Source organism: Gopherus evgoodei, chromosome 11 (genome assembly GCF_007399415.2).
Source record: "Gopherus evgoodei ecotype Sinaloan lineage chromosome 11, rGopEvg1_v1.p, whole genome shotgun sequence".
In the NCBI taxonomy this organism is placed as follows: domain Eukaryota; kingdom Metazoa; phylum Chordata; order Testudines; family Testudinidae; genus Gopherus; species Gopherus evgoodei.
Genome location: NC_044332.1, coordinates 20,096,809 through 20,121,409, shown reverse-complemented (window position 1 = coordinate 20,121,409; position 24,601 = coordinate 20,096,809). Strand labels below are relative to the sequence as shown.

General features: G+C 39.4%; 1 protein-coding gene across 1 annotated transcript in view; it reads left to right on the top strand.

Moving 5' to 3' along the window:
* NBEAL1 (neurobeachin like 1) overlaps positions 1 to 24,601 on the top strand; it is a 142,394-nt gene that overhangs the window by 86,304 nt on the left and 31,489 nt on the right. Inside the window, 20 exon segments of the mRNA XM_030580909.1 lie at positions 879 to 1,047; positions 2,117 to 2,173; positions 2,176 to 2,208; positions 2,211 to 2,248; positions 5,053 to 5,156; positions 5,158 to 5,210; positions 5,308 to 5,410; positions 6,386 to 6,542; positions 7,959 to 8,117; positions 8,571 to 8,730; positions 9,103 to 9,191; positions 13,026 to 13,607; positions 14,151 to 14,326; positions 14,699 to 14,852; positions 18,505 to 18,633; positions 19,153 to 19,458; positions 19,566 to 19,715; positions 21,374 to 21,531; positions 22,270 to 22,394; positions 23,518 to 23,644. Coding sequence (XP_030436769.1) covers positions 879 to 1,047; positions 2,117 to 2,173; positions 2,176 to 2,208; positions 2,211 to 2,248; positions 5,053 to 5,156; positions 5,158 to 5,210; positions 5,308 to 5,410; positions 6,386 to 6,542; positions 7,959 to 8,117; positions 8,571 to 8,730; positions 9,103 to 9,191; positions 13,026 to 13,607; positions 14,151 to 14,326; positions 14,699 to 14,852; positions 18,505 to 18,633; positions 19,153 to 19,458; positions 19,566 to 19,715; positions 21,374 to 21,531; positions 22,270 to 22,394; positions 23,518 to 23,644 — 3,029 coding nt within the window.

Genomic DNA, 24,601 nt, shown 5'->3' with positions numbered 1-24,601 from the left:
TGTGTTGTGAAATATCTCTTCAAAATCAGTCTTTTAAACTGTGACCATTAATAAATCACACGAAAGAACTCATGCATCCTACGAAGTGGGTATTCAGCTCATGCTCCAAAACGTCTGTTAGTCTATAAGGTACCACAGGACTCTTTGCTGCTCTTAAAGAACTCTGATACACTTCAGTTTTCAGTGCACTGAAAGCGTAACAGGTATCCCTGGCTAGCTTGCTAACCACTTATTGAATTTGTCAAATTCCATGCTATCCCTATTAGTGTACAAATGATGATGAATTTTAGGAGATAGTAAAGGAATATATGTTTCATTAACATTACTCAGCAAATGAAATAATTTGCTTTATCATTTTATTTGTATGTAAACTTTCTGAAGCAGAGACTTTTCAGAGAGACACTATTAAACTAAAATTCATATGTATCTAAACTTTTTAGTATACTTTTTAGTGTTAATTCAAAGAGATCAGAAGAGAGTACATTTCTTTCTGGTTCTCCAGTATATGTATTAGATAGTATTTTCTGTCACGTAGTCTGTTACACTTAGAGTGAGTTTCCCATGTTATTTGTGCAGGTGTTTCATGCAGCAACAGAAAAAACAAATTGTTGTAAAACCGCAAAAGTTAGCTGAAATACTTGCAAAAAATTGTTGTCCGAAACACCTTTAAACCTACTTTTAAAACTGTTGTGAAGTTGTTACTGTTCTTTTTTAACTAGTTTCCAAGTGACAAGGAATTCTGATTAACTCATAAGTACATAAGTGCCCTTCTTATTTCTTTTACATTAAATATTATATAGATATTTCTTTTACATTAAAAAAAAAAAACCAAAAACCCCACAAATTTGTGCATGCTTTCTCTCTCCCCCTCCCCATAGGATATGATAAATTGTATTGGTGGATTGAATGTGCTGTTTCCATTACTGGAGCAGATCAGTTTTCTAAGTGGACAGGTGCCTGAGAGGTCTGAAGGGGAAACTATACCTCAGGAACTGGTGACTCCAGTAGAGGGAGACTGGATAGTGTTATCATCTACAAAGGCTTCAGGTAGGAAAATACTATAGATTTGCGACCATATTAAAGTTAAAGGTTTAATAAATACAAAGGACTACAACAGTGGAAAGAATTGGTTTATATGATTACGTATTAACTCTATTATAGTAGCCATGTAATTTTAATAAATTTTTTATTCTGAGTTGGACATGTAATAAGATAGGATTTCAGCACTATTTAAAATTAACTTCAAGAACACACAGGACACATTCGTAGAATGAATTTAATAGTATTTTGCTGTATTAACTTTATGTACTGAGTCAAACTGTGCACATTTATTTCTAAATAAAGTGGTTCTTTTGAGTACCTAGAAAAATAAAAAAGGGCCTGATCCAAAGCCCACTGAAGTCAATAGCACATTTTCCCATTGTTCAGTGGGTCCTGAATCGGGGAGGTAATGTCATATTTCATGTTACAACCAGTAGCCTGCAGAATTTTAGTTAACTATTGAAGTTCTTAGTAATTTTATGAATATGCTTTAAAAAACCCATCTGAACCACAGATTTCCCTCTTTACATTTAAGAAGAAAACTATTTTTAAATAGCTCTTCAGCTGTACTGACTTAACAGCTTGAAGAGAATTCTTGTAATTTAACAGAACGCCTCTTAGAAATTACTACTTGTGAAGCAATATGATACACTTTGATTTTGCTTCATTATTTCTCTCTCCTAATTTAAAACAGTTCTAGATATATTAGGCATATCCAGATGTGCGGAAAGAGGAAGAATATGTGTGTGTAGAGCAAGTGCAGAACATGCAAAAGACGATCCAGGTTGTGGCTTAGAGAAGAGTACCTTGTCCAATGCCACAGGTGAATGGATTAAAGCAGCTGAAGTCACGACTGGCCATTTGCTTTGTTGTGGGGAAGAATATATATGACTTTGCCTCAGCATCACAGGCTTTAAACACCGTCTACAGCAAGGTAGCAAATATCAGTGGAGAGAGGAAGCTCAGGAAAATAGTGGAGAATAAAAACATTTCTGCTTCACTTCTTATTCCTCCTAATATGACACGATAATGAAATTATAAAAAAGGGTTTTTAACTGAACGATCTGTTTTGCAGATGCTCGTCTAGAGAAGAATATTATTGCAACTTTCATCTTGATGATAAAGCACTTTATTCAAGACACCCTATTAACCAAGATAATCTCATTCACTCCATGGAGTTGCTACCCTAGGAGCCTTGTTACAGAAGGTGAAAAAGTTATTTCTCATGTAATCAATGTTGGGTGAAATTCTGATTCCACTGAAATCATTAGGCCATGGTTTTCATTCTAAATGTCAAAGGTTTTCTGAGGTTCAGACTATTGTCAAGCGAGTATCTGTGCTTTCTGGTGCATAGGAACATAGAGTTAGCATAACTAACTTTGTACTTCCCTTCTGTCTTGCATATGTACAGATACAATACATAGACTAGTACAGGGGTAGGCAACCTTTCCTAAGTGCTGTGCCAAGTCTTCATTTATTCACTCTGATTTAAGGTTTTGCGTGCTAGTAATTCATTTTAATGTTTTTAGAAGATGTCTTTCTATAAGTCTATAATAACTAACAAACTAAACTATTGTTGCATGTAAACTAAATAAGGTTTTTAAAATGTTTAAGAAGCTTCATTTAAAATTAAATTAAAATGCAAAGCCCCCTGGACTGGTGGCCAGGACCCGGGCAGTGTGAGTGCCACTGAAAATCAGCTCGTGTGCCACCTTCGGCACCCGTGCCATAGGTTGCCTACTCATGGACTAGTATAATATTTTTACATTCTTGTAGATTTCTGAAAACAAGATGTTATGATACTTGTGCAACTTTGTCTACTTATGTTTTAAGGATGTGTACTGGGACCAATGCTGTTCAACATATTCATACATAATTTAGAAAAAGTGATAAAGATTGAGGTGGCAAAGTTTGCAGACAATACTAAATTACTCAAGATAGTTCAGTCCAAAACCAACTGTGAAGAGATACAAAGAGATCTCATAAAACTGGGTGACTGAGTAACAAAATGGAAGATGGAATTCCATGTTGATAAATGCAAAGTAGTGCACATTGGAAAACATAATCCCAACTATACACACAAAATTATGGGATTTAAATTAGCTGTTACCACTCAAGAAAAATATCATGGAGTCATTGTGGATAGTTCTCTGAAAACATCCACTCAATGTGCAGCAGCAGTCAAAAAAGCTAATAGAATGTTAGGAACCATTAGGAAGGGATAGGAAATAAGACCTCTGAGGAGAGATAAGATGACTGGGACTGTGCATCTTAGAAAGAGATGACTGAAGGGTTGGGATATGATAGAGGACTATAAAATCATGAATGGTGTGGAGAAAATGAATAAGGAAGTTTTATTTACATCTTAATGTAACACAAGAACAGGGGTCACCCAATTAAAAAATAGGCGGCAAGTTAAAACAAACATAAGGAAGTACTTCTTTACACAACACATAGTCAACCTGTAGAACTCATTGTCAAGGGATATTGTGAAGGCCAAAAGTATAACTGGGTTAAAAAAGGAATTAGATAAGTTCATGGAGGATAGGTCTGTCAATGGCTTTGATCCAAGATGGTCAGGGATGTACCCCATGCTCCTGGGTCCATAAGCCTCTGAGTGACAGAAGGTGGGACTGGACAATATGATTTACTGATAATTTATAGACTTTAAGGCGAGAAGAGACCATCTTGATCATCTAGTCTGACCTGTACATTGCAGGCCACAGAACCTCACCCACCCACTCCTGTAATAGACCCATTACCTCTGAGTTAGTGAAGTTTTTAAATCATGATTTAAAGACTTCAAGTTACAGAGAATCCACCATTTACTCTAGTTGAAACCAGCAAGTGACCTGTGCCCCATGCTGCAGAGGAAGGTGAAAACTGCCCAGGGTCTCTGCAAGTCTGATTTGGGGGGAAATTATTTCCTGACCCCAAATATGGCAATCAGTTAGATTCACCAGCCAGACATTACAGTGAGTGTTCTCCCGGGGATCCCAAAGCCTTCCCCATCTAGTGTCCCATCTCCACCCATTGGAGATATTTTCTACTAGCAGTCACAAATGGGCCCCGTGCCCTTGTAGGCAATCTCATCATACCATCATCTCCATAAACTTATCAAGTTCAGTCTTAAAACCAGTTAGGATTTTTGCCCTGGGGAGTCTGATCCAGAACTTCACTCTTCTAATGATTAGAACTCTTCATCTAATTTCAAGCCTAAACTTGTTGATGGCCAGTTTTATATGCATTTGTTCTTGGGCCAACTTTAGCCCTTAACTGAAATAACTCTACTCGCTCCCTACCTGATGTTTATCCTTTTGATGCATTCATATAGAGCAATCATATCTCCACTCAGCCTTCACTTGGCTAGGCTAAACAAGCCCAACCTCCTTTTGTAAGATAGGTTCCCTATTCGTCTGATCATCCTTGTAGCCCTTCTGTACACCTGTTCCAGTTTGCATTCATCTTAAACATGGGAGACGAGAACTTCACACAGTATTCCAGATGAGATCTCACCAATGCCTTGGATAATGATGATAACACTTCCCTATCTCTCCCGATGTATCCTGGGATTGCATTATCAATTTTTCATGGCTCATTCACATTGATGACTCATAGTCATAGTGTTCTGATCACTCCCTCTGAATCAGCTGGCACTGGACACTGTTGGAAGATAGGATGTTAGGCCAGATGGACAATTAGTCTGACGCAGTATGGCCATTCTTATGTTTTGCTGTGTTTGTTATAGATTTCACAGTTCAACTATTTAAACTAGAACAAAAATCAGATACAAATTTCAGTCAAAACCTTTTAATTTAGATGACAAAGGAATTATTGAATTATTCAAACAGCTGTTTGGTTTAACAGAGTTGTTGTAAGGTAAGGAAATACTGTATTGTGTGCAAGACTAGGGAGTTGATCTGATTTTTAAATATCAGTTTAATAGAAATGCATATGCTGCTCATTAAATAACTTACTATATATACCCTGTACCCATCTGTTTGAATTTAGGTACCAGGCAGCTTGATGGATGTGAATGTACTGATGGCTCTGCAGTTATTGATAGAACAGGTCTCTGTGGAAAAAAATGTGCAACTTTTGCAACAGATGTATCAACATTACTTTTGACTTTAGTATCTGGAACCGTGGAGACTTCCCTTTCCGGATTGGTGAGATTATACAACTTGAGATAGTTATGTTAAAACACAGTACCTTTGCTCTTCATAAATCCCTGTCTAGGTTCTAATGGAAAGCTTTGTATTTTAGGACATATACAGTACCTTTCCACAATCATCAAAGACAGCAGGAGGCTCTTCAGAAAGAAGTATGGAGTGCAGTTTCTACTAGACACACTCAGGATTTATTATGGGTATGAGGTTTATGCTCCTTAATTTGTTGTATGCTATTGTTACCTTTTTCACAAAAGGCCAGGCAGAAAACATGAATTAAAAGTGAGAGCTGATCAAGTTTTTGAGTTTAATTCTCCGTTACCAAAATTACTACTTTCCCTTGACCCCTGTGTTAGAACTAGACTGCAGCAAGCTCCAGGGCTGTTTCTAGGCACCAGCAAACCAAGCATGTGCTTGCGGGAGCAGCACAATTTCAGGGGCAGCATTCCGGACACCTTTTTTGCTCTCCTGGCTCTGGCAAGCTCATTCCAAAAGTACTAGAAATGTGTAGAAAACTTGCTTGCAGTTTAAAGGTTGAAAAAGTTTTTTTAATTATTTTTGTTAATTAAATCACCCAGCATCCCAATTATCAAGAAAATATAGCCTGACTACAAGCTTTATGTCCAGGATTTTAAGTGGGAGGAAAGTTTGTCCCAAAAGAGTAACATCATCTTTGGGATCTTCAGGACAAGCTTTCACCCTTAGTGTGATAGGCTTACATCAATTTATATCTGCTTATAATTTTCAACGATGTCTTCAAGGAAAGTGGGTAGAGATTTATTTAGAAAACTGAAAACTGAAATGCTTTTACATTTCTATTTAGATGGTAAGCTCTTTGAGACAAGAACCATCTGCTGTTAGGACAGTACCTAGCATAACGGGGTCCTGTTCTTGGTTGCCCATTAAGCACTACCATAATAAAAATGCTTAATAATAATAGTAAGTCCCCAGATCAGGTTTAGGTCCGCATCTGGGGGTTTATCAGGCTCCAAAACCCCAGTTCTGCTTTTGGTTACTCCCACTTTGTCATCTTGAATATCACTCCAAGGATAGGGTAGCAGGATTACTAAAACAAGTAGTGGAAATATTAGCAGAGTGATATTTATAAATCACAAATTGTGTAATGCAAGAAATGTGTTGTTTTTTAACTGTCCTTTTTTCCTTGTCTGTGTTAGTAGTGGCTATAAAGACAGTGACTTAGCTCCAGATGACCTCAGAACAATACAAACATTCCTATATGGACTGATCAAATATTTCCTAAGCAAAGGTGGGACACATGAAGAAATACAGAGCATCATGGGATATATAGCTGCGACCAGTGAAGAGGAACAGGTATCATCTGCAGTTGCATCCCACCTTTTAGTGTTTAGGAGTTTTGACCGTAGCTTTGTTGAAAGAAAGAGATAAAAAATGATGCAGGCAAAATCTAATGCAGCATATATGTTACTACTTTGTAGTTGTGGCAGGCTATAGAATTAAGCCCATTGTGGAACTGCACAGAGAACTGTGCAATGGGTAATACTTTAACTGATGATCCTATTCCTTTTTCTCTGGTAAGCATGCGAGTTGGTTAAAATGCAGCGTGATTGGGTATCAGTATTTTTCTAAGCCTGCATAAAATGGAGATAATTGGACTTCATTGCTCTAAAGTTGTAATGATTTGTTTTTTCTGTTTATATTTCATTGATATGGTGATTGGTTCTCTCCATTCTCCCTCTCCTCTGTCCTTGACTCTCTTTTTCCCTCTCCTATCACAAGCTCTACCCTGGCTCATTCCCAGTATCTACTTCCTACGTTCCTGCTCTTGTGCTGTGTAGCATTGCTGGCAAAAGTCCTGTGACCAGGCTGACTTCCTCCATTACAAATCTGTTTTCTTTTCTTCCAGTTCTGCCATCTTTCTAGCTTAAGTCTTCTTCACCAACTTAATTGAATCTCATACCCACAGTCCCAACTGACTTTTTAGCTACCTTTTGACTCACTCCTCAAACCCTCCTTTCCTCTCTTCCTGCCACCATTTCTCTTTCTGCACAGGATTCTTTCAAGAGAAAGTTGACAAGATGATGTGACCTTCACCTCCCGTTGACTGATCACTGATGCAGAAGTTTCTCATTTGCTCTCCTTCTCTAATGCCTCCACTTGTCCCAGTGATCTGTCCCATCTCCTGATCTCCCTTCTGCCCACTCTCATTCCCTATTTTACTCTTCTTCTTAACCTCTCTCTCTTCTTTGGCTCTTTCATCTCACAATACAAACAACGCTTTAGTCTTTCCCATTGTAAAAATACCTACCCTTCACCTTCACTTGCCTCTTCAAAGCCCCATCTCCCTTCTCGCTTTCATCTCGAAGCTCATTGAGCACATTGTTCATAATGTGTATAATCATTGTCTGGAGTTCCTCTCTTCTGTGTTTGTTTGTACAGCACCTAGTACAATTGGGTCCTCGGGCCACTAGGCTCTCCGGTAATACAAGCAATGACAAATCCCTTTGCTCAGCTTAAACCTCTTTTGTTTACAGTTTTATGCAAGTGCCCTCTGTGCGTATGTGTATATATATTTAAGAACAGCTTTAGAGCCACTAAAGCTGATTGTAAATATAATATGGTTGAAAGGGGCATTGAGGCTATTCTGAAAATGCAATGTAAGATGCTGTTTTTGGAGGGAAGTTAGGATGTTTTCCCCTTGAGTTGGGCATTATAATCAAGGTTGCATGGATTATGGGGTTTATTTAGGTGTGTGTTTTTATTTTGTAGCTCCGTGGGATTCTTGATGTACTCTTCAGCCTACTTCATACAAGCCCAACCCGGGACCAGCTTTTCTTGTTACTTTTTGAACCAGGAAATGCTGATAGTCTCTATGCTCTGTTACTGAATCAGAGATATTCTGACAGGCTAAGGGAACTTGTATTCAAGGTAATACATTTAGTATAAGTTCTTTAATGGTAACTTTTTTGCAAATGTATGCTCTCTTTCATCTGAAATATCTTTGGCAGTTAAACCCTGTTTTAAAATGGATACAAATTTATGTAGAATATATTAATTTAGTGAACCTGCTTATAGTTATTCTTCAGTAGTAATAGTATGCTGACTAGAAATTATCAGTTCCTTACAGTTGCTACTTACTGTACTTTTCATAATGTTGTCTTCCAGTGAAGCAGAATATTTGAAGATTTGCTATCTTTAAAGATCAGAGAGTACCTGCATTTATTTTTGTATTAGTATTTATGTTTTGGGGGCATATTTCTTTAAAAAATTATGCACAGACAAATTATAATTCAGACTCTATTAATAAGATTGCTTGGTATTTGTATATAGAAGGCATGTGTAATTTTCTATGGGTGTGATTTCTGTGATCTTTCTTCACAGATTGTAGAGCAGATGCTGAAATGTACTAAAGTCTATGAACGGAGTAAACAACGTATGAGACTCAGAGACGTGGGATACTCTGGGCTAGGGCTCCTTCTGAATGAATCCCCAGTTATCATTTCTCTTATTAAAAATCTTCTTAACCAAATTCTGTATGCAGGTAATCCAAGACACGTTGACAGATTGCCTACTAGTATTAAATCCCTGCTGGAAGTTTTTTTTAAAACAAACATGTGATTATGAATTATTCCCTCATTTATTTTAAGTCTCCACCCCCTAGTCTGTATAATGATGATGAAAACCAAGCTACTTAGTAAAGTTACTCTATTCTAAATGTGCTCCAGGTTAACACATTTATGCTGATGGTTTCAATTTACTTAGTGTTTAAACATAATTTCTTAAAAGTGAGTGGCAAAACAAACTTACATTTGTCCCATTTACTAATCCTTGATGTATAAAAATGGCCTCAAAGGTTTTGTTCATTTTTTTCCTGCTTTCACGATGCCTATTTGTTTGTATTCCTACCCTGCAGATCCTGTTGTGAATTACAGAGACCTCGTAGCTGTGGTGCACCTGTCTCATAGAGCAGATATAAATGTTAGAGTGGCCATCTGCAAAAAGGTTAGTACTCTTAAAAACAGGAGGCCATTTTACCTATTGGTAATGACGTGGGGAGCTGCGGTGCATATATTAGAGGTATATGACACTATGTTAATTTTAAATTATGACTCAGTCTAATAATGTGAATCTCTGATGAACCTGACCTGCTATTTGTACTCCACGTTTCTGTATTATCAGTAATTTTTAAACTGTTCTACGTTCTATGATTGTCAAATGTTGTGTATTTTCTACAGAAAGGAAACACGCAACTGTTTTAGTGACCGATTTCTCTCAAAGGATGTTCAAAAGGTCATGAACAGAGGTTACTTTCAGAATTTACTCAGTTATTGTAAGAGAAAATTTTCTGTGTTTTTTTAGGTTTATTTTAATTCATTTCTAAAAAGGTAGGTTGTGAGCAGAGGAAAGGTGCAAGGCAGAAACCGAGTGTAGTGTGATCCTAAACTGGTGGTGGTGGTGCAAATTGTTGAAATATTTTACCATGTAGGGAAAGGCTGAGCAATAATATATTGTTTGACATAAGTTGCATCACAGTTTCTCAAGTGAGCTGGAGATTCTGATTGTAGTGTTGGTGCATGAATGCTCAACTGTGTGTGTGTGTGTGTGTGTGTGTGTGTGCACACGTACAGTGGATTCGCATTTTATGCGAGGGTTAGGTTCTAAAATCAGCACATAAGGTGAAAATCGCATATAGTCAAAATTACCCTTGAAAATCCCTTAATCATCCATAAAGTACAGTATACATGGTTTAGTGTACCGTATACAACCTTGTACAATAATATGTATAATGTATACAGTAATATACAGTATATAATAGAGTACATATGCAAAATATAATTTTACAGTACTGTATTTTTAATTACATAAAAGAGAGAGTGAGACGGAAGAATGAAAGAATAAAAAGGGAAAACAGTAAACCTAAACACTCACCATTCATCCTGGATATTCTTGCTAGTCTGTGACGATGATGACACTCTTGGGCGGTCGTCAGGGCTTGATGTCAATCCAGGAGACGATGGGCCAGGTTTATCTGCTGCTGGTTGTGTTTTCTTGAAAAACGTGGTGATCAGCAACTGTTGCTGTTGTCTCTTGAGCTGCTCAGATATTTCTTGATACTGTCTCAAATTTGTCCTTAATACTACATGTGATTTTGAGGCTTTGTTCCATAGAGGGATCGTATTCAGAAATTAAATCATTCAAGTCTTTTGCTTCTTGGAACACTTCAGCAAATTTTGAAGGTTCCAACTTGCTGGCTCTTCCTGTTCATCGTCATCATCTTCATCTTCTGTAGAAGATTTTATCAGTTCCTGTAATTCTTCATTAGTCAGTGTTTCTCTGTGGCTCTCAATTAATTCTTCAGTTTCTTCCTCAAGGATATCAATGAAGCCGTCACCACCCACTTGCCTAGCTACCTGAACAATGTGTTTCACTTCTTTGTCAGTGGTCAGGAAACCCTTAAAATCATTCACATTTTTTTTTCTCATAGGTTTCGCCAACATGCATTGACTGTTTCAGGCTTGATTGCATCCATTGCCTGTTTAATATAAGTGTTGCAATTGGCAATGTTGAAGGACTTCCAGCACTCCATCACATCAAGATTGGGATCAGCATCCATAGCATTACGTATTCATGAGAACATAAGCCTCGTGTACATGGCCTTGAAACAACGAATCACGCCTTCATTGAGAGGTTGGAGGGTGGTGATGGTATTGAGGGGGGAGAAAAATGACTTCAACGTCTTTATGCAGAAACGGAAGTGCCTTAGGGTGGCCAGGAACATTGTCTACAATCAGCAACACTTTAAAGTCAACTCCTTTCTCTTTTAGGTACCACTTAACCTCTGGAATGAAATGCTTGTGGAACCAGTCCAGAAATAATACTGCTATCACCCAAGCCTTTTTATTAGATTGCCATAACATAGGCAGGACATTTTTGCTCTTGCCTTTTAGGGCACAGGAATTTGCAGCCCTGTAGCGCAAGCCCGGCTTTATTAAATGGCCAGCGGCATTGCCACAAAACAACACAGTCATGTGGTCTTTAGCTGCTGTGAGGTCAGGGACTTGTCTTTCTGATTTTGAAATGTAAGTGCGGTTGGGTATTTTTTTCAAGAAAAGCCCAGTCTCATCAGCTTTAAAAACTTGTTCTAGAAAATAGCCCTTTTCTTCTATAAAAGGTGACAAAGAGTCCTGTGGCACCTTATAGACTAACAGAAGTATTGGAGCATAAGCTTTCGTGGGTGAATACCCACTTCATAATACTTGTGCCATGCATCTGACAAAGTGAGTATTCACCCATGAAAGCTTATGCGCCAATACTTCTGTTAGTCTATAAGGTGCCACAGGACTCTGTCGCTTTTTACAGATCCAGACTAACATGGCTACCCCTCTGATACTTTTCTTCTATGATTTTCTTAATGTTCGGGGTAGGTTTTTGCTGCCTCATCATCGGCAGATGCAGCTTCACCAGTAGTCTACACGTTTTCGAGGTTGAAGCTCTTCCTAAAATTGTTAAGCCAATTCCTTTTCATCAGAAGGCAGTCCCTCTTCGGCGAGAGGTTCGAACAGCACATAGAGGCTAAGAGCCTTTTCTCGTAACGTGTTGCCATCAATAGACACACGTTTACGGTTCATGTCTTCCAGCCATAAATTTAATGTCTTTTCAGTCTTCACTAAAGTCTTATCATGGACCTAGCTTGTCACCTTAGCAGTTATTGGAGCACTTGATGCCACGGCTTGATGAATTTCTCTCTCTCTCGAATCTTGATGGCACGAATGCTAGATTCGTTGTGGCCATATTTACATGCCACGTTAGAGACCGACGTACCATCTCTCAATAAGTCCAACACAGCCAGTTTTTCCTCCAGTGTTGGAACAGATTGCTGTTTCTTCGGTTGAGCACCAGATGAAGTAGTCAGCTTGCATTTAGGGGCCATGTTGTACGAAAAATACGTATCTTTAAACACTAGAATAACACTTAGCATGGTGTGATGCTCACACTGTGAGAGGCACGCAGGAACTGAGACCAACTGAGGGAACAGCAGATTCACGTCTCCCATCTCATGCTCACTCTGGGGCATACCCTCATTGTGTGCGTATAGTTGAATTTGCGTAAGTTAAATGCGTGTATGGTGCGACTTCACTCTGTGTGTGTGTGTGTGTGTGGAGAGAGAGCGCACCATTATTTGTCCTTTTTATTCTAGCTTAGCTGTGTCTAATCTGATATATTTTGTAATTTGTTGTATTGATTTGTAAACCAATGTTCTGAATATGGATATGTGTTGTGGTGTATATGACTGCTTTTTGTGGAAATAGTTGCCTAAGAGATGGAAACATTACCAGTGTGCTATAGTTAGCTTTGTACTTTATACAGTAATAAATTAATAGGGGGGGTTGTATTTTTTAATCATACATTGTTAGCTTTTAACAAGCTACATTCTATTTCTCACACCAATCATTTTTTCTTCATTAAAATAAGATGTAGGTTTAGTAGAATAAAATAAATAAGTGCACTTTTCAAAATGATTGTATGGCTGTCTGATGTCTAACTTTGTTTTCTATTGTAAATGATTACTGTGTGATTATCTTAATTCATGCAAAATACTGAGGATCCATACAAACATGAGAAAGTTAACTATGTATTTCACTTTCTCCTGTGAAGAATTATCTATCGCTCATATTCCTGTTGACTAATTTATATTACAAGAATTTTTTCACAGAAGGCATAAAATATAATGGAGTACAAAATGTGTGATTAAAGGCTAGAATGACTGCAGTTATGTAGCAAAGATTAAAGTGTACGTGCTTGGATTTTTAGCCTGACCTCTTGTGCTCACTACAGGTTTTACAGCTTTTACATTCCCAGCCGGATGCAGCACAGCAGATTTCTCAACAGCTAGCCTGGCAGGAGACATTGGTTAGACTATTCCTAAAAGAAAACTCCGACATCAGCAATGAACTTAAAGAGAGCAGGACTGACTATACAAAGGAAAATGAAAAACAAGTTCCTCCTGAAGAGCTTCGGAAATGCTATCCTGATCCGGCAGAGCGGGGGAAAGCTGGTAGCTTTGCTTCAGTTAATGGTTCATATGATCAGTGGAGCGTGGAAGACAGCAAATCTTTAGCTGTCACCAGCTGTTTTTCTGGTACATTGCTGGAAGGTACTTCTGTGGATGAGATGACTTTCAGGTCAGAGGATCAAGAAGATTTATGGCACAGTAATCCTTCACATTTGCGTTTAGATCTGTCTAGCATGGACTCTTATGAGCTGGCTGATAGTGGGAATCGAATGACAGAGAGCCTATCCAGCACACCATCACCCATTGAAAATTCAAAGCCATTCTCTGATCAGCCTGACAAAGAATCAGGCATCATCAATGATATGGGATTCAGCGTTGATCTTTCGTTATTTGAAAACCAAGTAGTAAGTAATCCTCCCCATCCTGTCTAAATATGTAATTCACAGTACTTTTAATTCTTTTAAAATACCCTCCCCCATTAGATAGTTATGCTGTTCTCCCTCTAACAGAAGAGCAGATAAAGCAGCTCATTTGCAGGGATATCAGTTCTGTTTGTTATAGAATAAACATCCAGCTTTCAAGGTTGTTTTTTTTTTTAAGTTTGCTGGCTGAAATTGTAGCATTATTCTTTAAATCAAAGCTATATTGGAGTGACCCGTATCATCCTCATCAAGGAAAAAGTTGTGTTGTGACCAAATCAGTGGTACTAAGACTCACATCTAAATTCTTGCATAGAAAGTAAAGCAAATATTATTTTAATAATCTGGACTAAACATCGTTGCAGCATAATTTTAGGTTAATGTTTTCATTTAGTTACTGGGAAGACTCTTTAGGCTACAATGTTGAAGATGATGAAACTTTCCAAGCATTGTGCACTGTAACAAATAACAAGCCTCTTTGAGGCATTCTGAACTATAAAGAGTGTGAATTCCTTGATTGTTTCATAGGGATCTGAAGAGGAGCTCATACAGTTGCTCACAGATGTCCTGCTCTGTGTGATGTGGAAAGGTTTAGAAAGGTTTGATGATGCTGTCTGGATTGAGAGGGGACAGGTGTTTTCTGCACTTACCAAACTGGGGATATCTAATGAGTTACTGCAACCTTCTGATGAAATAAAACTCAAGTGAGTATAGATTTCTTCTTTTTCTTTTGGAGAGGAAGGGAAAAAAAAGATGGAATCAGAGTTACATTAAATCCTGGTGAAAGACATTGAATTGATTTACTTTGATCCCCTTCATTCTGATGCAGGAATGATCAGACGTATGTCTACACATCTGTACTATTTATAAATTGAATTTATTTGACAGAACTTAAATTGTATGCCCCTGATTTTTATGAAGATCACAATCTCCTTAATCTCTACTGGTTACAGAGTAGAGGATCGTAATATCACTACATATACTTAGGCTCAGTTAAATACTTTATGGGATTTTTTTTAAAAGCCACTTACTCTTAGAACATGTGATAATTACTTGGGATTTTGTTTTCCATTAAGCTTGCTAGAGAAGATGTTGGAATGGACAGTCACTGATAACAGAGACACGAAAGCTCTTCCGACACATGCTGAAAATGCCTTCCGGCTCCTGCTCATTGTACAGGACTTTTTACAGGCAGAAGGGCTAGTTAATTCAAACTTATGGACAGAAAAGGTATAGTAGCTGCCTAATGGAAACTCTTGTAAATGATGTAGGGCTAAAACATTTATGAAAGAGTTGTCAGTTTGAGTAATGTCACCCTTTTCTTCAATCATATGTTAGACCCTACCAAATTCACAGTCCATTTTGGTAAATTTCACAATCATAGGATTTTAAAAATCATAAATTTCATGATTTCATATATTTAAATCTGAAGTTTCGCAGTGTTATAATAGTAGTGGGTGCTGACCCAAAAAGGAGTTTGGGTGGTGGGTCGCAAGGGTATTGTAGGGGGCTTACAGGGGGTACTGCTACCCTTATTTATGCGCTGTTGCTGGCAGCAACGCTGTCTTCAGAGCTGTGCAGCCAGTGAGTGGTGGCTGCTGGCCAGGAGTCCAGCAGAAGTTAAGCATGGCATAGTATGGTATTGCCACCCTTACTTCTGCACTGCTGCCTTCAGAGCTGAGCCCTCAGTCAGCAGCCGCTACTCTCTGGCTGCCTGTCTCTGAAAGAAGCAACACAGAAGTAAGGGTGGCGTGATATGGTATTGCTACCCTTGCTTTTCTGCTGCTGCAGGCGGGGTGCTGCTTTCAGAGCTGGGCACCTGGCCTACAGCCTCTGCTCTCCGGCCACTCAGCTCTGAAGCAATGCAAAAGTAAGGGTCGCAATACTGTGACCCCCCCCTCCAATAATCTTGTGATCCCCTGCAAACCCCTTCTGGGTCAGGACCCCCAATTTTAGAAACACTGGTCTCCCCCCATGAAATCTGTATAGTATATAGTAAAAGCACATGAAAGAGTAGATTTCACAGCAGGAGACGAGATTTCATGGTCCGTGACATGTTTTTCGTGGCTGTGAATTTCGTAGGGCCTTATCATTGAGACATTTGTTTAACTAGAGACTAAGCAGAGTGTGGAGCAGATTTGACTGCCCCTTTAAGTACTGGAATTTTATAAGCACATGCATAAGGAATACAGTTAATATTGCAAGACCATGAGTCCTTAATGGCACCCCTGATTAAAGAGCCTTATCTTTATAGACTACAGAAAAGCTGCATGAATGCTAGAACAAATGAAACAGTGCTAACCATTTTCTAAGTAGGTGTTGGTCCAGTGGTCAAATGGCATGCTTCATATTGTATGTGTTGTTTAAAGTGGCAGCCAAAATCATTGCATTCATTCATTCTCTGCTCTTTGTCACAAACTGAGGAAGAGCACTTTGGATTTTTAACCCTGATTTTACTTCCAGCATGTCTGTGAGCAGATTTTGGGTCAGATGCAAAAGTGACTTAAATGGGTGGTGGAAGTGTGTGGGCGGGTGTGAAAGTTCCACATTCAGATGGCTGTGTAAGGTCAAGCTAGGGTGACCAGATGAGACGGGGAAAATATCGAGACACATTGCCGGGGGAGCGGGAAGGCACAGCGGATTAAAAAAAAAAGGCGAGTGCTGCTGGCGCAGTGAAATATTGGGACAAATTGCTCCCCGACCAAAGATTGCAGGACAAACACCTAAATATCAGGACAGTCCTGATTTTATTGGGTCATCTGGTCACCCTAGGTCAAGCTGGTGTAATTTACATGCCAAGGGAGACAGAACTGTGAGGTAGTAGTGGAAAAGCAACCAACAGGAAAGCATAAGGAGGTATAAAATAAAGAAGGCTCCCATCCTCTTGTTGGTTGTGTTTCCTGCTACAGGGCTGCTTTCCTGTCTGCTCCATGTGCAAGTTACACAGACTTACAATTTACCCTAACATTTGTATAATCTACGAATAATGATTAAGGCTGCGAGTCTGTCGTGAAAGTCTCAGATTCCGTGACTTCTTTTGGGCCCAGTGTGGCTGACCCCAGTGCTGCCCAAGCAGTTGGCTCCAGGACTAGCTGGTCAGGTGGCCCCAAGGACAGCCGTCCCAGCCACTACTGGAGCGACTCTGCAGCCAGCCGCTCTGGTGGACCTGCAGCCAGTTACACTGGCCACTGTGGCTTTGGCTACTGCTCTGGCAGCCCTGGGCAGCTAGCCCCGGCCAGTGTGGCCAATCCTAGGGACCACCTGAGCAGTTGTCCCCGGGTGGCTAATGCGGCTGCTGCCAGACATGGTCCCCGGTGGCTGGAGTGGCCAGAGTAGCTACTTTCCAGGACAGCCTGTGATAGTTGTGCCCGGGTGGCCAGTGCAGTCGCTGCTGGTGGCCCCCAGCATCTGGTGCCACAGCTGGCCCTGCCCCCCGGAGCAACGGCCCCCCCAGCAGCGCACCCCCCAGTATAACCTCCCCCAGCTTCTCCCTAGCAGTGGCCCCTCCAGACACCCCTCCCCCAGTAGCAGTCCAATGCCTCCAGCAGTGACCCCCTTAAAATTTAGTCACAGGTATTTTTAGTAAAAGTCACAGACATTTACTAAAAATACCCGTGACTAAATCGTAGCCTTACTCATAGTGCATGACCCTTGGCACCAGCAACCGTGGTAAAGACATTGGTAGTGCTGACAACGCCCTCCTCGGTACCGATGCTCTCAGTACCACAGCAATTTTTCCTCCCCAAAGATCTTCTGGTATTCTTAGGATTATAATCTCCACTTGTTGGTACCGACCTTACTCTAGTTTGCTAGGTACTGTGCCAACTTACTCCACCATCCATATCAGCTCCTCCTTTATCCAGTGACCAGGATGATGATGCTGATGGAGGCGAAATGTACTATGTTTCTTAAATTATAAAAAGATTAATTTTACTCTTAGTATATGATTTAATGACATCAACATAAACTTCGGAATAAAAAGAAAAAGAATGGACGTGGCCCAAGGTTCTGAGCATCTCACAGGATCAAACTTGAAGGTTACAAACAGGGCAGGGATCCTGTTTGCTTAATTCCCTCAAAAGCATCATGTACACCACTGGGGATAATGAAACAATTAATTAATTTTTCATTTAAATGGAAAGAAATGTAACTTAAATGCACACTGAGTTAAAATGTATACCTTTTATGATGTGTATGCTCTAAAGAGTAGAGCCTTTTTAATCAAAAACAATCATATTCTCAGCCACTGTATTTGTAGAATTAACACTTACCGGAAATGACTTAGAGAAATAGAGTATTCATTTTATTTTTATATACACACATAACTATTTTTGTTCAGGGGATAGATATTTTATCAAACTGCACCCGTAGCTGTTGCATTCCTGAATTCTGTCACAATTAGTTGTTGAACCTCTGTCCCAGAGTATATTTAATTAATTACTTTTGATTAAATTGAAGTATGGGGGACAGCCTGCTTTGTTTGTTGTGGTAGGATATGTCTAGACAGCCTGTGGCAGTGAGCCTCCCTGCTAGGGTTGACAGACTTGGGCTTGCATTACTGCACTAAAAATAATTGTATAGACATAGTAGCTCGGGCTGGAGCTTGGACTCTAAAGCGCACCCTCTTCTCTAGGCTTCTAAGTCTGAGTTCTAGCCTGAGCCACATCCTCAGTACAGCTATTTTTAGCAAGGCAGCACAAGCCCAAGTCTGTTGACCGGGGCTGCAGGGCTTGCTGCCATGGGCTATGTAAACATACCCTTATAGCTCTCATCAGACCTTCAAAATGATTATTTGGTGACTTTACTTGTAGTTATACTAGTGTCTCAGCATTTCATATTTTGTTTCTTTTTTCTTCACACAAATCTTTCACTTTTACAACAGCTTTTAGAAGAGCTGGTGACACTCATTGACAGCCTGTCACTCTGGTACTCTGCTGGCCCAGAATGGATCAAGCTCTCTCAAGTGCAGGTCCAGTTGCTCCTTGGATTCATCGGACAAGATAACTTACAGGTTTGTTATATATTAATGTTTCTAATACTGTATGTAACATTTGTGCTGATTATGTAACACTAGAACTTTCAGTGACTGTAGGGATGCAGTTTGCTTCAGTAAGCTTGCTGATGTCGTCATAACAATCCTCAAACTTGTTATAAATGAGAGGTTTCAGCTACTGCCACCACATGCAGGCTTGTTACACATTCCTCTCCATCCTTGGTTCCTGAAAGCTGTTGCATTTCTAACACATTAAATTAGATTGTAAGCTCTTTGAAGCCAGATCCATCTCTACTGGGTGTGTCTTTGTATACAGTACTTATCACTATGGGACTCTGATCCAGCCAGAGGCATTTGGGCAGTACCATAATGCAAATAAATTAATAGTGGCTAAGTGTATTGAAATCCTATACTTCTCTAACTTACTGGAAGTTTCACACTACCTAACAAACAGCGGTAGGAGTCAAACAAAACCCTGTGGTGAAATGTAGCATGCACTAGCCTCACAGGGGTTTGGTTTGGTTTTTCTCTGTCCAGGTTTGTGCTATGGCAGCAGCCAAGCTAAACACCCTTCTTCAGACCAAAGTAATTGAAAGCCAAGCTGAGGCATGCTATCTCTTGGGGAAGTTGGAAGGCATCCTGAGTAGATCAATCAAAGAGAAGACAGAAACATACACATTCTTGATTCCCCTTGTTCGAACGCTGGTATCCAAAGTTTACCAACTTCTCTTCATGAACCTGCACCTACCCTCGTTGCCGCTCACCAATGGCAGCCCCTCTTTCTTTGAGGACTTCCGAGAGTATTGCAGCTCTGATGAATGGCAAGTTTATATTGATAAATATGTAAGTAATGGCTGCTTCTTGGCTTTCTCTCTATTTTCTTCCATTAGGGAGGAGAGAATCTGTTCAGCAATCATCTTGATTTTTTTTAAATATTTCTTATGCATCAGATTATTCCATATATGAAACAGTATGAAGTCAATACATTCAGTGATGGTCATGAACATATGGCGCTTTATTGGAAAGACTGTTATGAAGCATTAATGGTGAATATGCATAAGCGAGACCGAGAACGAGGAGAAAGCAAGCTCAAATTTCAGGTAAAGTCTTTAGCTTTTCTAAAAACAGTTTGTACTTTTTCAGGAGCAAGGGTAGGAAATTAGTTTGAAACTCATCTGACCTCAGTGATTGTTGGGGGAAAAGCACTGCCAGTCTGCCAGTGATCATGTGTATTGAGAGATTCTAACCTTCATCATCATCATACCTCCATTTCGCATACGGATTGTGGAAAATTATTTTATTGATCCAGTATTAATAACCACTTTTCCACTAATATAAATCAATGTTGTTTAGTACTGGAGAACAGACAAATCTTTTGATATTTCAAACTTATTTTAAATGGTGATTTTTACAAATTTGTTTGACACTGTGTCATTTGAAATGATTTCCAGCCCCAATTAAACTCTGTGAATATCATCTTAATGGTTCACTAACAAAGAACAGTCAAATACAGCTACCCTGATTTTGTCTGGTGGATCTTTTTTCATTCAGAAATATGGTAGTAGTGTCTCCTTGTTTGTTGTTTTTGGATCTGGTCCTTCTTTGATTCTCCCAAGGCTAGTTCTGTGCTCTTATGGATTTCCATGGTAATTACAATGTAGCATAAGTAAACACTCACTGGTGTTAGCTCTTTGGTTCCCCAGAGTTGCAGATCACACTGGCTGATGCTTGCGGGTGACATACAGCACGTACCATGCTCCACCTTGACAGCTTCTGTAGAAATTTCACTGTAGAATGAAGCTTACCTGTTGAGGTATCGAGTAAATAATGAAAGAGCGATTGGGAGTGGAGCCGTGATCTCCTACCTCCCAGATAGATGCCTGAACCATTGGATTATAGAGTCATTCTCATTCTCTCTCTCTCTCTCTCTCTCGCTTTGGCCCAATGACTGTTCCACTGTGAATTAATACTTAAATACTCACTGTTTCATTATTTATCCAAAGTGGAACAGCTTCAACAGGAGAGATTGTGGGAGTCCCACATCAGAATATCTCATAGTTCAGCCTGCTCCTGAGACTTGGGAGACCCCTGTTCAAATATTTTTCTCCTATTCTGCCTGAACGGGGAATTGAATCTGGATCTCCCAGTCCCAAGTGAGTGCTCTCACCTGTGGACTAAAAGTTAGATGATGGGCACCACCACAGTCTCCTCCAACTCTGACCATTTTGTGTGGAGCAAGGCGGGCATTCTCACAAAAAATGCCTTGTGACTCCATACGGCTGGTTCCTGTTCGTGGATCACTAAGCAGAGCTGGTCGTCTCCCTGCAGGCTGGGCGTAGGTGCCTATCTCCGAAAGCGGATCAGCACACATCCCTCTAATCAGCATCTCCCAATGGGTAGCGTAGGGGCACATTGTAAGGCGCCTGTCTCTCCCCATTCAAGCACAGGTTTGTACAGTGCAGTGTTCCTGTGATTTTTATGGGCATTTAAAAGTTGGGCACTGTGACACTCAGCATTGTAACGCCTAAATTCCTTTTGTGGATCCTGGCCTAGATGCTTGTGTTTCCTGCCCTCATTTAACGTGCATATGAAGCTATTCAGCACATACTGCTGAAGTAAGCAGAATTTTTGCAGTTACCTTTAATATTTCCTACTTACTGGTGAAGGTTTTATCCTTTGCATGAGGCAAAATGGTTTTTACAGAAGACAAGGTTCTTACAGGACACTGCATCAGATTTACTTACAATGTTGCTTTCAGGAGTGTTTTGTGGAGCCATTTAACCGAAAGGCACGTCAGGAGAACCTGCGTTATAACAGCATGCTAAAACAGCTTAATGGTCAACACACCGCTACTCTGAGGCAGTGGAGAGCAGCCCAACTTTACCTGACTTGCGAACAGGGCCCCTGGGCCGAAAGGTAAGAGTGAAATACTTTATTCTCACATCATCTTACGTCTAATAGAAAGTTGTCCAGTCAATTTGCTTTCTGTTTCATATAGTTGTAATTGTAGAAGGTTGTTAAAGTATTTCTGGTAACCATCCTTTATATATAAGATTACTATTGAATGTTCTCTTTTTAATGTTTGTCTGCATTTAACGAGCAAAATGCCAGTGCTAAAGTTTAATATGTAGCTCAGCTAGATTTTACTGAAAAGTAACATGTAAAAAGTAGCTATGCATGAAGTAAATTTACAATTTACTTAATGTACTAAAGACCAGAGGTTGTGTAATATGTTTCAGAAGGGTGAGATATAATGGATATTTAACACAGTGCTAGTATTCTGTAATAAACACACAGGCTACAACCTGGGTTAAGACAAATTTGAATATGATTATTGTGTTGTGCCTACCTGAATTTCCCCATCAATTTCATTTGGATAAGATATTCTTTAGTGCCTGTCCAGAACTGTCAAATACTCTTGCTGCGAGCTGTTAAACAGCTGTTGTATTTCAATGGAGGATGTGCATAGTATGTTAGGTGCTGAAATGTTAGATATTGTACAACGTATCGTACATTTGTTACCGATTACTCTTAAGGGTATATGATTTTTTTTTTTACTTTTATGATTTTAAATACAGACTCTGATAGAATCAACTCATTCCCTCTAAGTGTTTGTTTTTTGTATCTTAGTACAAATATTTTTGCTATTTCTAGGAAACAGAATCCCATTCACTGGAAACTTTCAAATGTGGAAAACTACTCGCGTATGAGGTTAAAACTAGTGCAAAATTACAATTTCAATTCCCATCAGGAGGCCAGTGACCTGAGAGACAATTTAGGTAAGATCCAAATTCATTGTTGCATTTCCTCACTTATAATTTAGATCATGGACTATTTATATTCCTGATTCCTTAGCAACCTTTTGCAAATTTTAAACAGGGTTTTGTAGTTACTTTAAAATGCTTTTTTAAATTTTCTCCTCTAAACAAACCCACATTTCCTTATAATGGAAACATGTTGTAAGATTTAAAAAAAAAAAAGGAGACATGGTTGATTCGAATAAAGTTTTCTTGAAAAATCTGTTTTAATGGGATACTGTCAACTTGCTTAGATCCAAAGCGGAATCTTCCTTCAAAATAAATCGTATTCAGCATCCCTAGAGAGTGCTTTATGTCTGCATGTTCATGTTTCCAGATATGATGTGTGTTTTTAAAAAGAACAAAACAAAAGAACCCCTCCCAACTCTATTTTTCATATGAGCAAACAAATAGTTTTTCAGGGACCTTTACAATATTTATATTTCTTTAAGCAAGGTAAATGTTGAGACTAAAATATGTTGAAATTATTGCCTTAAACTTGAATCAAGCCTATATGGTATCATGAAGAATTATAGATGTGATCAACTGTTTGGCCACAGTTATAACTGTGAGTTATAAACTAAGAGGTTAAGTGTTGCATTTTTCACAGTTATGGGTATTTTAAATTATTCCTCAGAACTGTATTTTGTAAGATTGCAAACCATCCCTTCCCCAGTGCTTGTCTACATGGGGACATGCAGGAAAATTAATCCAAAATTAACTAATTAATCCAGATTAACTAAATAGATTATTTAAACCACATTAAACTGTTGTGTGTACACCTTCATTCAGAATTAAAGTGGCCTTAATTTGGTTTAGTTTCATTCACTTCCAAAGTAAATTAAACTAAACTGAATTAAGTCCATTTGAATTCTGAAAAACAACATCCATACGGGGATTTAATGTGGTTTAAGCAATCCACTTCAAATCTGCACCTTTAGTTAATTTGGATTAATTTTCCTGCATGTCCCTGTGTAGACATGCCCATGGATACTGTTCAACTCCAGTAATTGTAGTCAGCTGCCACAGTTTAGCTATTAAATAGTACTGTGGTGAAATACAAATCTATATTTTGTTTGAGCTGAAAATATCTTTATTCCAAAAGGGATGCAGCAGACACAGCCATCTAGTGAGTCACTGCTCCTGGAGGTGGTGAAGCAGGTGAAAGTTAGTGACATGGAGGATGATATACTTGAACTGCCAGAAGAGGACGCAACTGCTGGTGCAAGCATGTATGTATGTACAGCACTTTGGGGAACCCTGAAATTCATCTTTCCACTAGGGATAAGGAGTGAGAAATATCTCCTGGACTGGAGCAGATGGTGCACAAAACTGCTCTGTTTATTTCCTGTTATGATTAATGGCTTGTCTACATGGGGACACTCAGAAAAGTTACACCATATTAACTAAAGATGTGGATTTTAGTTGGACTTGTTAAACTGTGTGGAGACCCTCATTCAGAATTAAAGGGCCTGTGGTTTAACTAATCCACATTAAATTCACGCACTTAGCTAATTTGGATTAATTTTCCTGAGTGTTCTCATGTAGACAAGCCCTGAGCCATTCAATCCAGCATTTTATAGTGTTGCTAGTGGAAAAATTGCCATTGAGTTTACAATAATATAATCTCAGTTTAGAGAGGGGCAACCCTTCCCGGCCAGCTCAGGTTGCAGGACAGGGACAAGAAGGAGGGCTACTACACTCCCAGGTGGTAGTATGGCACCTCCTTGAGCAGTGGTAGCTCTTCCTCACTAAGCCCTGGTTTACACTGGGGAGGGGGATTGATCTAAGTTATGCAACTTCAGCTACATGAATAACATAGCTGAAGTCGACGTACTTAGATCAACTTCCCGAGGTGTCTTCACCATGGTGAGTAGACAGCTGCCGCTCCCCCGTTGGATCTGCCTGAGCCTCTTGCGGCACTGGAGCACAGAAGTCGACAGGAGAATGCTTGGGGGTTGATTTATTGTGTCTAGACTAGACCCAATAAATTGATCCCCGCTGGATCTATCACTGCCCGCTGATCTGGTAGGTGTAGCATAGACATACCCTAAGGGAGCTACTATTGGATAAACGCAGATTGTCTAACAAGCATGGGGATTGGATAGTGATACGCCACTCATAAAAAAACATAGCTGAAGCATAGCAGACATCAGTCCTGCCCCTTCCTCTGCTCCCTCCCCACCTGC